Below are 12,706 nucleotides of genomic sequence, written 5' to 3' on the forward strand. Positions count from 1 at the left end.
TCTTTTTTAAACTTGACTGTACTGCTGTTCAGTTCCACGGGTTCTGTGCTCACAAGAATGAGAGCATCCAGGTAACAGAGGCTGTTTGAAAGCCTCCAGATTATTCTTAAGTAAGGAAAGTCTTCTGGAGTTATCCAGGGTGATCTCCATCCTTCAGGCATCAACTCAAGGATTATTCTACCAGAGCAAAACTCCTCCCTGCAACCCCATCCCTCAACCTCACCCCGAAATGACTGCAAATTTTCTGCCTTGTAAATTCAAGGGGGGCTGACAGCCTGTGTAGGTACTGGCAGCTTCCCTACAGACACTCCAAAAAACCCTCCCTTAACTGGCCAGCTTCATGCTAGCAGCAGTTTAACTGGGGCAGCACGGGCGCCAGGGATGCAGGAAGCTTTTGCGGTCTGCCTTTGCTACGGTCGCCAAAACGCTACTGCTATTAGATTACAGTATGTTTGGAGAGCTGCACTCCTGTAATGTGCTGGATTCAAGACTCTGGAGAAAAATGCTTCTCTTCTTTGTAATGAGACAGAACAGGAACACCACAGAAGGAGGAATAGCTCCGCAGGCGCGTGTGATTTACGCTGCATGGTTTTTGAAATCATGTCCTGTACAACTGGTGTTTTAGAGATTCCTTCTTAAACTCATGGTGAAACCAGAGTCACTTTCTGCCTCTGTGTCAGCCATGTCCCCACTCTGAGGAGGGATGCGATGCCCTCTGGGCTGCTGGGTGTCATACAGCCCTAGCATTTTTATTTGCTGGAAGTGCAGTTTGTGCAGATCTAATGGTTTTCCTAGAGGAGGTTTGCAAGTGTTACTAATGATCCGAGCCTGGAAATGAGGAAGGGGAAGGTTAGTGCCACAGGGAAATCAAAGGAAAATAAATTACATCAAGTCCAATTAAATTGTTTCTATAAATTATCAGAGCCACGTTCCTACATGGTGAGGTCATTGAGGGAGTTAATAAAACATGTTTGTTGGCTGCAGGGACCCCTGGGAACCTTGGCCTTTATTATCCTCTGGCGTCTGCTAGACGCTCCAGAGTGTCAGGAACACAATCAAACATACAGTGGAGAGCTTGCTTCTGCTCTGTTCATCTGCTGCCTTGCAGGGGCATGAAATTTCTTCAGCTTTAGGGGGGCATAAATGTGTCTCAGTGTTAGTCTAGATCATTCTTGCTGTGCTGTTAGATTTTTTTTTTTTTTGTTTAATTGATAGTTTGTGATGCATGGCTTTTCTTAAGGAGTGGAAAGTGTTGGTGTCATTCTGCAGAGAGCAAAATGCATCTTTCTGAGGTGTGTTTTAATGGACACAAAGTAATGAGAAATAAATTGATCCTAACTTCTGAGGTTGGTGATATGCCTGGGCTCTTTCCCCTAAATACAGGAAGAAAGAACAGCTATTGACAAAGCAAAACACTTCTTAGAGTCCAACGTGTACTCAGCAGAAGACCCCTACACTACTGCCTTGATTGCCTATGCCCTGACGCTGCTACACAGTCCCTCTGCTGCTGTGACGCTGAGGAAGATGAACAGCATGGCTATCACACAAGGTACAGTGCTCCTGGGTCGGATGTGGTGAGCCCCTGAGCTCCTCTTTAGAGGAACAAGAAAATAGCCCTTGCACCTGGAATGAAATATTTGAGTTAATGGAAGGGACAGTCTGTGTGATGAGGTTGTTCTTGCAGCACTCTGACTTTGTAAAGGAAGTGTTTTCCTGATTCTCTGTAGAGGGCTGAGTGCTGTAGCTCCACACGTGCAGCTGATGCTGAAGATGAGTGTACCAGAGGCTCTCCAGTACCCTTCCTGTCAATATGACAGAGGTTGCCTTGGAATGCATCACATTCCCTGAAATTTCCCACATTTCAATCTGAAATCCAAGAATTGTCGAATTTGTCAAATTGAGCCATCTCTGTAATGGCAAAAGGAGGCTCTTGCCCAGGGGATGCCTGTCTGCAAGGAGGAACAGAGCAGTTCAGGGCATGAATCTGCTCTTTGAGTCAATGCAAAAGTAGCATTTGATTCCACTGCTCTGTTTTTCTAGATGGCTTTACACACTGGAGCTTGACAGGAACTCTTGTTACTGATGAAGATACCTTCATGGGATTCAACGACGGTCTCTCTCAATCAGGTATCTGTACTGCAAAGACTGAGATAGGAGAAATGGCTGTAAGAGCTGCCCACTGCATGTATTCCAGTGAAACATTTGTCTCCCAGTTAAAACATGGCTGTCTTTGCAGCTCCAGCTTTCTCACTCCAGTTCTTTATAAAGACAGTGAGCGATACAGAAGAGTGAGAGCCAGATGGGACTCCATCAGGGAGGAAACATTTGAAATGGAAATCTGAGAGAAGTCAAATAGATTTATTTTAGAGCTGTTTAGCTTTGTATTTTCAAATAGACCTAAGGATTATGTACCCAGCTTTTATTGGCAGTTGCTGGCATTTCAGCTGATTTCCTAGTCTTTGAGTGCCAAAGCCACAGCAGCAATGAATGATGTTAGAGTTTTCAAGTAGAACTCGAGTGGGAGAGAAATTACTTATGGGATGCAATCAAGCAGAAAGAAGGTTATCTATTGTGTGAAGAAAGAGCTTGTGTTGGCAGCAGAGACATCTTTGGAAGATGATGCATCTTGGGTGGAGGCATCTTTTAACTTCAATTTTCTCCTCCTGTGTCCACTTCTACAGACTTTGTGAGGGTTTTTTTTCTGGTCATTTAATGAATATTCATAGTACTATCTCTAGACTTGCCCTGATTCTCACTTCTAGATAGTATTTTGATTATTTTTCCCTCCTCTTTCAGTTGTTTCTGCAGAAGTGGAAATGACATCTTATGCCCTTTTGACATACACACTTCTAGGAGATGTGGCCTCTGCACTCCCAGTAGTAAAGTGGCTTTCACAGCAGAGGAATGCACTTGGAGGATTCTCTTCTACTCAGGTGAGCTGCCTCCAAAATCAATTGCAAATCAGTTGTAGGAACTGATTAATTCAGGAATGGTCGATGCAGAATTTCTGTCCAGACAGAAACTGTGTCCTGGTAAGAAGAAAAACTTCCCAGTGCTCTTTGCTGCTTCCTTCCAAGAGTGACAATATGAAAGGAACCAAGAATTTGTCCCTAGAGAAACCTTTGACAGCAAACATGAACAAAACCTGATATTTCTTTTGCTATCTGAATTGATAAGGAAGATTCTGCTGCCAGAAGCTGATAGTGCTGCTTTATAAGTTGACTGGGCTCCTGTATTGTTCACTATTCTGATCTCTGCCTCTCCTGATCCCTAGGACACATGTGTAGCCCTGCAGGCTCTGGCTGAATATGCTATCCTTTCTTACGTCGGAGGAGTCAATCTTACCATTTCCTTGGCTTCTACTAACCTGGACTACCAGGAGACCTTTGAACTTAACAAGATGAATAAAAAAGTCCTCCAGACTGCAGTGGTAGGTGGTTTTGTGTTTGTGTACCCTCCTTTTTAAAGCGATGCACTTGAGCTGGGTTCTGAGTGACAACTCCTGTAAGTTCAGTTATGGTAAAAGCACCAGTTAAACTCTGAGATCTTGGGAATTTCTGGACTTTTATAGCTGGGTTGAGTTGTGAAGGTGGCAGGACTCAGATAAAGGCATTTTTCATCATAATTAATGCTGGTGCTGATTGTGTGCTGCTGCTTGTTTCTACCACTGTTAAATTCTAGTGGCTAAATTCTAGTCAGCCATACTCATTTCACTTCTGCAGCCTCCTTTATAACCAGAAAGATACTTGTACACAATACAGCTAAATTTGATAGTGTTTCTGTTCTGAGTGCCATGTCTTGTCTTATCTGTGGATTTTCCCCAGATCCCCAGTATTCCAACGGGGCTGTTTGTGAGTGCCAAAGGTGAAGGCTGCTGTCTGATGCAGGTAAAGTTGCTGTGGGACTGGAGAAAGTATGTGAGCAGGTGATCTCTAAAGTTGTGGTCTGCTGCTTTTGTAATCCCAGTTTGTGGGATTAAAAGTGTTGCTTTTAATTCACAGAAGTGTGGTTGTACTGGGCTGAATCAGCTCTGGTACAGCTTTACCTATATATAACTGTGCTGTAAAGCCTCTGTTGCCCCTGTGCCCACCACTACCTCTCTCTAAAGAGATGTGGTGGTTTTGCTGGTCTTTAGGGAGCATCAGTAGATGCTATGAAATGTTGGGGTCTAACAAACTGCCCTGCTTTTGTTTTGGTTTCCCCCCCTTCTGCTGCAGATCGATGTCACTTACAATGTACCTGATCCTATTGCCAAACCAGCTTTCCAGCTCCTGGTTAACCTGAAGGAGCCAAAGTCAGAGCAGCATCTCCAAGCCCCAAATCTCCTGCGGTCTGTCTCTCCAGATGAGAATCGCTCTGAAGCCTTGCACAGAGAGAGGGCACTGGTGGATGATGATGATCCAGCTTCAGATCAGGACCATCGGGAGTACAAAGTCATACTGGAGACGTGCACTAGGTAGGAAATGCCAGTTTGTGTTGTGCCCTGCCTGTTTCTCAGAGACCATCTAGTGTGCTGGTCACATCTCTACAGATGCATTTGTTCATACAGGAGAAATACCAAATTCTCCCTTGCTGCACTGTCAGCACCTCAAGCAGCATAAGACACAGCTCCTCACATGCAGCATTTCAGCTGCAGTTGTGGGTTGTAGGACAGTTATTGTGTAGACATTCACAAGTGTTGTCTGCTGGCATTAGTGTTTTAGTGCCAAGTATATGTCAAAGGTAGAGAAGCAGGAACAAAACTTACAAACAGGGTAACACCTTGGGGGTTTATTGGTGAGTTTCACTATTGCATCTCTGAAACCTGCAGATGACAAATTGAATGCAATTTGCTCTTGTCAGGAAAAGAAAAAGGTCTGGATTATTTTCTCAGTCTTCAGTAGTAGGCTTTCATCAGAAGTCAGAAAGAGCTAGGTAATTTCAACTGATGAATTCATCCCTTTAATGAGTCAATAGTTTTATAAATATTACTGACTTCACTTTAATGTTTGATTTGCTTATTCTCCCGTGGTTGCCAAAAACCTAACAGAAAATGCTTGTTGCTATGGTATGAATTTGCAACCCACAGTAAAGGCACAAGATCTGCAGATATTTGTTAACAAGCTCTCTAAAGCTCATTGCTTAGCTCCTGTGTCCAAGTTCCTTGTCTTTGTGGTGTGAGTTAAACACCAAACAGGAACACTGCCAGGGAGGGATAGTTTACAGCTGGCTACGTGTGAACACAGGGAAAAGGAGTTTGGTTCTGGAATCAGCAGGAGTTTCTCTGTTACCAGGTCAACTCTTCTGCCATGCTGCAGGAAACTGAAATCTTTTGCAACTTTCTCTCACCCCTCCACGAGTGGTTTTTATGCACCCAGCAGCAGTAACAGCTCTGCATTTCAGTGGGCGTTTTGGGTCTCTGCTGATATAGAGGATAATATAGGCAGTGAATTCTTTAGTAACTAGAGAGGGAGCTTGCTGACTCATTAGCAAAGGCATTTTTCTCAGTGTCAATTAGATGCTGGAGGGAAATGACCATTTACAAAACCCCAGGGTTGAATGACTCGGCTTGGTATTGGGGAGTTACATTCCTCTTACACCACCATCCATTTACAGCTCTCCACTTAGGAAAGACCAGAAGTTTCTTCTATGCCAAGGGGCTATTTTCTTTTATTAAGAGCATTTTCACAGGAGACTATCCTTCCCTCTGCTTTTCTGCCTCTGTTTGCCTGGGTATCTCCTACATCTCTGCCCTCTGTGAGTTGTGCTTCGCTTTTGTTGAATGAAAGCAGAAAAGGGGATTTTGTAAAGCCAAGTAGCCTGGCTTTCAACGAGTCCTTCAAGGAACAGTAGATACTTTTAGGGTTTTTTATTCTTCTAAGCTTGTTTTAGTTCTCCATCCTGAGTTGTCCATGTACCATTTGTTATCTTGGATCCTGAGTTTGTTTTCATTCTTTCTCTCTTTATGTTCCCATGGGAAGATGGCTGCACTCTGGATCCTCTAACATGGCTGTCTTGGAAGTACCCTTGTTCTCAGGGTTTCGTGCAGATGTGGAGAGCCTAGAGCAGGTAAGATGCTGTAGTGAGAGTGTGAGGCATGATTTTGGGCTCCTTAATTGGCAAGGATTCCCCTTGGGGAGCAATAGGAAGCAGATGCCATTGGATGTTAGAGCACTGTCCAAAAAGGCGCAATTAAAATTGGGGTGGGGTGTGGGGGTCAGGAGATTCCACTTGTCAAAAAAATATTTATCTGAAATGAGTAAACAGATGTTCCCAGCAAGATTAACAAATTCACCAAACATGGCCAGAGGAAGGTTTATTACTGAGCACAGTGCACAGCAATTAACCCAGACCCATTTGGAAATGCCGAAGTGAAAATGTGCTCTAACAGGAGCTGTTTATGGCTTCTTAGTGGGCTGTGTTATCTCCAACATCTGGATTCCATTTCTTTGGAGGCTCTGTGTCTTGGAATTTTTTCCCTTTTTTTTTTTTCCCTTCCTTCCCCCTTCTGGGAGAACATCGTGTTTATTGCAAGCCAAACTGAGGTGGACAGAATGTGCCTCTTACCCAGCCAGCCCTCCAGGGGAGATGAACCGTCATCTTGAGCTTCACTTTGTGCTTTGGGGAAGTGTTGCAGCGTGTTCACTGGTGGCTTTTATGCTGCAAATAGTTTTTAAGGACTATTCAACGAAAAAGGTGTAGAATTCTTGCATCCCTGAGAAGTGGTAAAGAGCTAAAATGTATTTTCCTTCCAAAAGATCTGTTGTTAACTTTTCCTTCATTATCCTGGGAGGGGGGAGGGATTCAGGGAGAGGATTTTAAAGTAGAATTGTAGTGAAGACATCTAATTTGACATCCTAATTCAGGGAAAAGCACACTTTGCTTTGTCTTCTCTCAGATTTCACTGGATTTGGCTAATTTATCATATAAACAGTGTTGCATTTTCTTGGAGAAAACGAGAGCAGTATGTTCCTCTTCAGGGGCATACAGTCCATGTCAGAAGCTGCTGTCAGGCTGTTCCCAGAGAAACTCCTGTCTCAGTCCCTGAGGAGTGAATTGCATCCTTTCAGTATCAGGGAGCTGTGCAGGAATATTTCTGTATAGAGATATGTGTTGATCAGTATGAAATTGTTCCTGTAAAGAGAAATATCATTGTTTTTCTATCTGTTCACTAGCTGCACGTTGAGAACTCAATGCTGAAATGTGAGTGTGTAAAATGTGACAATTCTTATTTGCTTGGTGACCTTTGAGTGTGATACTCTCTCTCTCTCCTGTGCAACAAAGGGTGCAACAAACCGAGTATGGCTACTTGGGTGAGGTGAGACCATCTGTAGGAGGTCTCCAGTATCCCTGTGGTAAAAGAAAGGAGGAAAATTAAATGAGGGGTGCCTGCAGTGGGTTTGGTTTCTGTCTTATCTCCTCCTGCTGAAGGTGCTAGAGTGACAGCTCTTTGTACTGCTTTCAACTAGAGTTATTTTTCATAGGAATTTATGTAAATAGTGGCAGAAAAAATATGGATGGAAACCTGGCTCGGGACCAGAGAACTCCAACTGGGACAGGAGGAGAACAACAGGTTATCTTTATGGTGTTAAACCCATGGAAAGTCTTATCAGCAGAGGAAAAGGAGGAGTAACGTGAGGGAAACAGTGAAACAGTGTGAAGGGGGTTTCATTACAGAAGAACAGAATAATGTTACGTTGTGTAACAAACCCCTGTACTCCTTATGTTCCTGAAACAGGCCTAGAAGAAATCACAGAACTAGCAGCTCCCTTTGCCCAGGCTGCACTGGGTGGTGCAGGAGATCCTTCAGCAGTTTCAGCAAGGGACAGAGTGAAGCATTCCTAGGCTGAGAGTCCTGAGAAGGTCCCATAAGCTCCTGTCTCCCTGCATGGGCTCGGTCACTTCAGCCCCTGAGCTGTTTTCCCTTTTGCAGTGGCAGCTGTGCTCTGGTGTGAGCCATGTTTATGTGGCTGGGCCAGACGGACTTGTAAACCAAACACACTCATTTTGTGTTTACTTACTACTAAAAGGCTGCTACATACAGCAGTCTGCTCCTGTGCTGTGTCTGATGGCTCACACTAACATAGTCAAGGCATGTTGTACAAGCTTTAAGCAGAGGAAACACTGAAGCCAACTGTGAATGTGATTCACATCAGGATATCTCTGTTCCCTCATCTTCTAGTGCTCTGTGACACCAGCCTGCCTCCTGTATTGGGCTTCTCATGGCTTTAGATACCCCTGTTCACATTCAGTGCCATCTTGCTAGTGCCTCGGCACTGCTAGTTCCTTCATCAGGGGCTGGTCAGCTCTCTGAAATCAGAAACAAACCCTGGGCCTGTGGAAACCTGAGCAGAGAAACCAGGAGACTTACCCCAGCTGCTGGGGTCGGGCAGATGCTTCAGTGTCTGGGAAGCAGCACGAGTCAGCTTCGTCCCCTTCCTCTGGTCCTGTCCTGGGGCCTGGCCTGGATAGAAGCATTCAGAGGTTAGAAGCAACCTGCCCTGTTACTGCAGGAGAGTTCCTTCCTCAAAGCTGAGTGAGCTCTCCAGCACATGAGGCTTTAGCTCGCACCAAGCATGTCAGTTGGTTGTGCTTTCCCTTGTGGCATCTTGTTGCCTCCCTGAATCTCATGTTCCTGCCTCCCAGGGTAGGGAAGCACCAGAGTCCCAGCGTGGCCCCATCTGTTTGGGTCTCTGGGCAGAGTGGGTGCTTTGTTTTCCTTTCTCCATCTGTCCTAACGGGAGAAGGGACCAATTCACCCTCTAACTGGTAAGGCTGAGCTCCTGCAGCACAGAGCTAACCAGAGTTAGGTCCTTGCATATCCCAGGAAGATGTGAGGTACTTCATGCAGTGCCTGCTTCTTCAGAGCTCCTTAGATTCAAAATGCACTACATTGAAAGTTCTTTGGGCAAAAGACTGTGCAGTCAGTGCCTCAGTTTGGAGAGAGGATTCAGTGCTGGGCAGCCTGTTCCCATAAGCAGAACTGGCACTCTTCCTTTGGGCAAGAGGAGATTTTGCTCAATTGGGAAGGATATTGCATCTTCAAGGGGAAATGTTCCCTTTGAAAAGCTGAGTTCCATCCTTCTGAATGCAGAAACCCATTGTATCTGTGAAAATGAAATATGGGGACAAAGATCAAGCGTATATATAGGTAAGCAGTGAAGATGTAGCTACAACCCCTTTGATTTATTCATGGCTATCAAATGTGCATCCAGATCATACTGACAAAAAGGCAACGCTTCTTGAAGACCCAGTACTGGTTTTCTTAACGTATTTTGGATGTCACCTTCAGCAGAGGCAAGTTCTGTCACCCCAGTGCTGCGTTTTCTTGTCGCCCTGGCCGTTCCCTCCCCTCCTGGTGAGGAGGGGTGAGGCTGTAAATCAGATTTCCTTGTTTGTTGTTGGCCCTCACAAGGGAGCAGTGTGCGCAGAGCGGACCCACGTGCAGCTCCGGGGCAGCGATGGTTAATGAATGCTCTGTTGCACATTGAGGGCAGCCCCCCCGGCTGTGCAGCCACAAATCCTTCTAATAATGCTGGGTGTCGACAAGGTCAGCAGGTCACTGCAGGCTGGTATATATCAAGCTTCACCAGAAAAATGCAACTTTAGCTGAGCTGAGCATTTCCCGGTGGCGCCAGCCTCTCCGAGCCCTCATAAAAGCACTGTCTGCAGCCATCTACTGCTGAGTCGTAACAGCCACCATCAGGCCCCTAAAATTATAAGGACAAATTAAATTGGCCCTTTCCATATTGTGTGGGACTTAAACACATGTTCCTTTGCTTGTTACAGTAATAGCAGGAAGCTGTGTGTAGGGTTTTACAACCAGGAGGACTAGGCTGAAGAAACTCACAGTTCAAGCTGTTGGTAGCAGGTTTGGGCAAATCTTGGTAGAAATGCTTTTGGCCTCATGTTGTTCTTTCTAAAGCATCAGCATCACAATTCTTTGTTCTCCTCCCTGCAGTTTTTTGTTCTAAGATCTTGAAAGAACTTAGAAACATTTAAAAAGAAAAAGCCAAGGAGATATTATCCCTGTGTCCCAAACAGGATTGTCTGAGAGAAGTTAAAGTAGTTGGTTTGGAGAACAGAATGAAAGTGTCTGCTCTTTATTCCTCTCCCCAAACTGGGGTTAAAGCACAAGAGTCCTTTTCCACACACCATCATCCTCTCCAGCTTCTGGATTAATGTTTCTCACATGGCAAATGTGTTCTGAATACAATTTATCAAAAACCCAGAAGGGATTGATCAGCTGCTGGAGCCTGTGCAGCGTGCCAGTCACTGGGGTATCGAGATGTTAGTGTGCCCAATGTGTGAAATCACAGGGGTGACTCTTGGAAATTTTGAAAGAAAACTTTATAGAAATACATCAGATGATGGCATTTATATTTTGGTGATGGTTCGTTAGTGTTGGTACCAGGGAGATGGTTACTGGGTTTTTTGAGGTGGTGCAGTAATTATGTAAATGAGGTCTCTTGTGCTTTCACTGATGACCCTGACCACACTTGTGCTGGGTTACACCCAGCTGGTAGCACCCCAGGTGTGGGGAGTGCTCTCAAGTTGTGCTGTGACACTCCTCGGACTGGCAGATTGTCCCAAGAAGTAAAACACATTGAAAGGAGGTAATCTGCCAACCTGACCGGTGCGATGCAGACTGCAGATCCCTGGGCCTCAGAGGGAGAGGAGATGAGTAGCAGAGGCCTGGCCTGACCCCACTTGTCTGAAGGGAGGATGCCTAGGGCTCTCTCAAATGGCTGCTCTTCTCAAATGTAAGGATTAATTATCCTGGCAGAAGAATGTTTTGGATTTTTCAGCTGCCAGGAGAAGGAGACTCTTAATACCCAGTGTGATCCGGCAGCATAATTCCCTTGCGGTCTGAAGGAGACTTTATCGAGTGTTTGGGGGTCTCTCAGGTCTTGCTTGAGACTTGGTACTGGAAACAATCTGGGAGCTATTCAGTTAGATTATAGATGAGATGTCTGGGGGAGAGAAATGCACCAGGGACCAGTAAGAAACCTCACCATTGTGCACCTTGCAGGCATTCCCCAACGGGCCACAGAAGGGAACATGTGGCTCTTTCCTCAGTTGTATGATGGCAACTGCAATCTACTTTTCCTTTCCCTCTCCCTTACTGATGCATCCTTTTCCAGCAGAAGAAATCCCTGGGTTTTAGTGTCTGATTGGCTTTCTAAGCAGTCTAAACTTTTCTTCTCTAATTTCAAACTGTTTTCTGTGTCACCAGATGAAACTAACCCTGTTGATTTCCCCCTCCCCAGTTATTGATGAACAAGCAAATTGGATTAAAAAGATATGAAGTGGATGGAAGAAAAGTCCTTTTTTATTTTGATGAGGTAATGACTTTGTTACTTATAATTACATTGCTTTTTGATGAAAGGCATCTGGTGAGTGGATCAGGCATAGATGGAGTGTATTGATGTGGGTGGTCCCTTGTAGGTGAGGATTACCATGCAGCATTGCCTGGCTAGGTGCTTGAAACACCCTTTTGAGGCAGGTAGATGTTGTGGTTTGGTTGGACACTAAAGCACAACAGAGGTGGGTTATTAGCTCCAGCCCACATAGAATTTCTGGGCAGATAGCACTTGGGTTTTGCCTCAATCTCACCTTCAGGTAGAGGTAGCATTGCTAGAAGGATGGAGTGAAAATGCAGCCTAACTGAGATCTCACAGCACATACCAGAGTGGAAGATGAGATCTCTCTGGGTTGGAGCAGTAAAATTGCTCAGGGGCACATGCTATGTTTGTTTGTCTCTCTCTTAAAGTGTGGGGTTTGTTACAATGAGGCTTCACACCCTTTCATACAGATCCCTAGCCAGTGCATGACCTGCGTCAAGTTCCAAGCTTTCAGAGAGCACATAGTTGGGAAAACGGCTCCTGTTCCTATCAAAGTGTACGACTACTACGAGCCAGGTACGTGCCTGCTTTCCTTTGATCCCTGCCAGTGTCAGAGGCACAGGCATAAGGCTCAGTTGTGATCTCTCATTCTTGCTGCAGCTTTTGAAGCCACCCGTTTCTACAATGTGAGTGAGAACAGTCCCTTGGCTCGGGAGCTCTGTGACGGGCCGACCTGCAATGAGGTGGAAAGCTCAGCTAGCCAGTGGGTTGGTAAGTTGTGCCAAAGCCAAGCAGATCTGTTTTTTTGGAAAAGGAAGCCCACAGACATACTTTCCAGGAGTTCACAACTCCAAGTGATCTTCAGAAAAATGCTCTGTTTCTCTATCTGCATTTGGGGAAGTATTCCAGAGGTTTGTGGGGGAGCAATGTTAAACTAATGACAGCCAAACAGACCCGTGTAGTCTGCTCTTCAGTCACCAAAGTGACTGTTAGCTGCTTCAGAAGCAAGATTGTTATGTAGGATTCTGGAAGAACCCACTCAAAGTGAGATATGTTGTTAAACATAAAGTTAAAAACCTTTTAAAATGCAATTTGGTTCTCTTTCTCTAAAACATCTTGCTGTAGAGTTCCACGATTAACTGCAGGAAGATTGGTCAATACCATGCATCTGTGGCAGGAATAACTTGCCCCAGAAACTCTGTGCTCCCTTCTGTGTCATACAAACCAGTTGCTTTATCCTATATCTGGAATCTGCTGCAATATGGTGCTCTCAGACAGCTTCATGCCCAGGGCTTTTTCTTCTGCCAAGTTTGTAAATTCCTGAGAAATCTCAGGGAATTCAATGAGAAAACTTAGAGAAATAGAAGAAAATTGCCCCCCAA

The 12,706-nt window shown here is 45.0% G+C and overlaps 1 protein-coding gene across 1 annotated transcript in view; it reads left to right on the top strand.

Annotated features, from left to right (window-relative positions):
* Positions 1-12,706, top strand: part of CPAMD8 (C3 and PZP like alpha-2-macroglobulin domain containing 8) — a gene marked incomplete at its 5' end in the record, with an annotated part of 44,778 nt that overhangs the window by 25,869 nt on the left and 6,203 nt on the right. The window contains 10 exons of the mRNA XM_084276168.1: positions 1,384-1,549; positions 2,041-2,127; positions 2,797-2,933; positions 3,275-3,430; positions 3,825-3,887; positions 4,218-4,456; positions 5,961-6,048; positions 11,250-11,324; positions 11,795-11,900; positions 11,985-12,095. Coding sequence (XP_084132294.1) covers positions 1,384-1,549; positions 2,041-2,127; positions 2,797-2,933; positions 3,275-3,430; positions 3,825-3,887; positions 4,218-4,456; positions 5,961-6,048; positions 11,250-11,324; positions 11,795-11,900; positions 11,985-12,095 — 1,228 coding nt within the window. The remainder of the gene's footprint in view (positions 1-1,383; positions 1,550-2,040; positions 2,128-2,796; positions 2,934-3,274; positions 3,431-3,824; positions 3,888-4,217; positions 4,457-5,960; positions 6,049-11,249; positions 11,325-11,794; positions 11,901-11,984; positions 12,096-12,706) is intronic.

This window comes from Gallinula chloropus, assembly GCF_964237585.1.
Source record: "Gallinula chloropus genome assembly, chromosome: 28".
NCBI lineage: Eukaryota > Metazoa > Chordata > Aves > Gruiformes > Rallidae > Gallinula > Gallinula chloropus.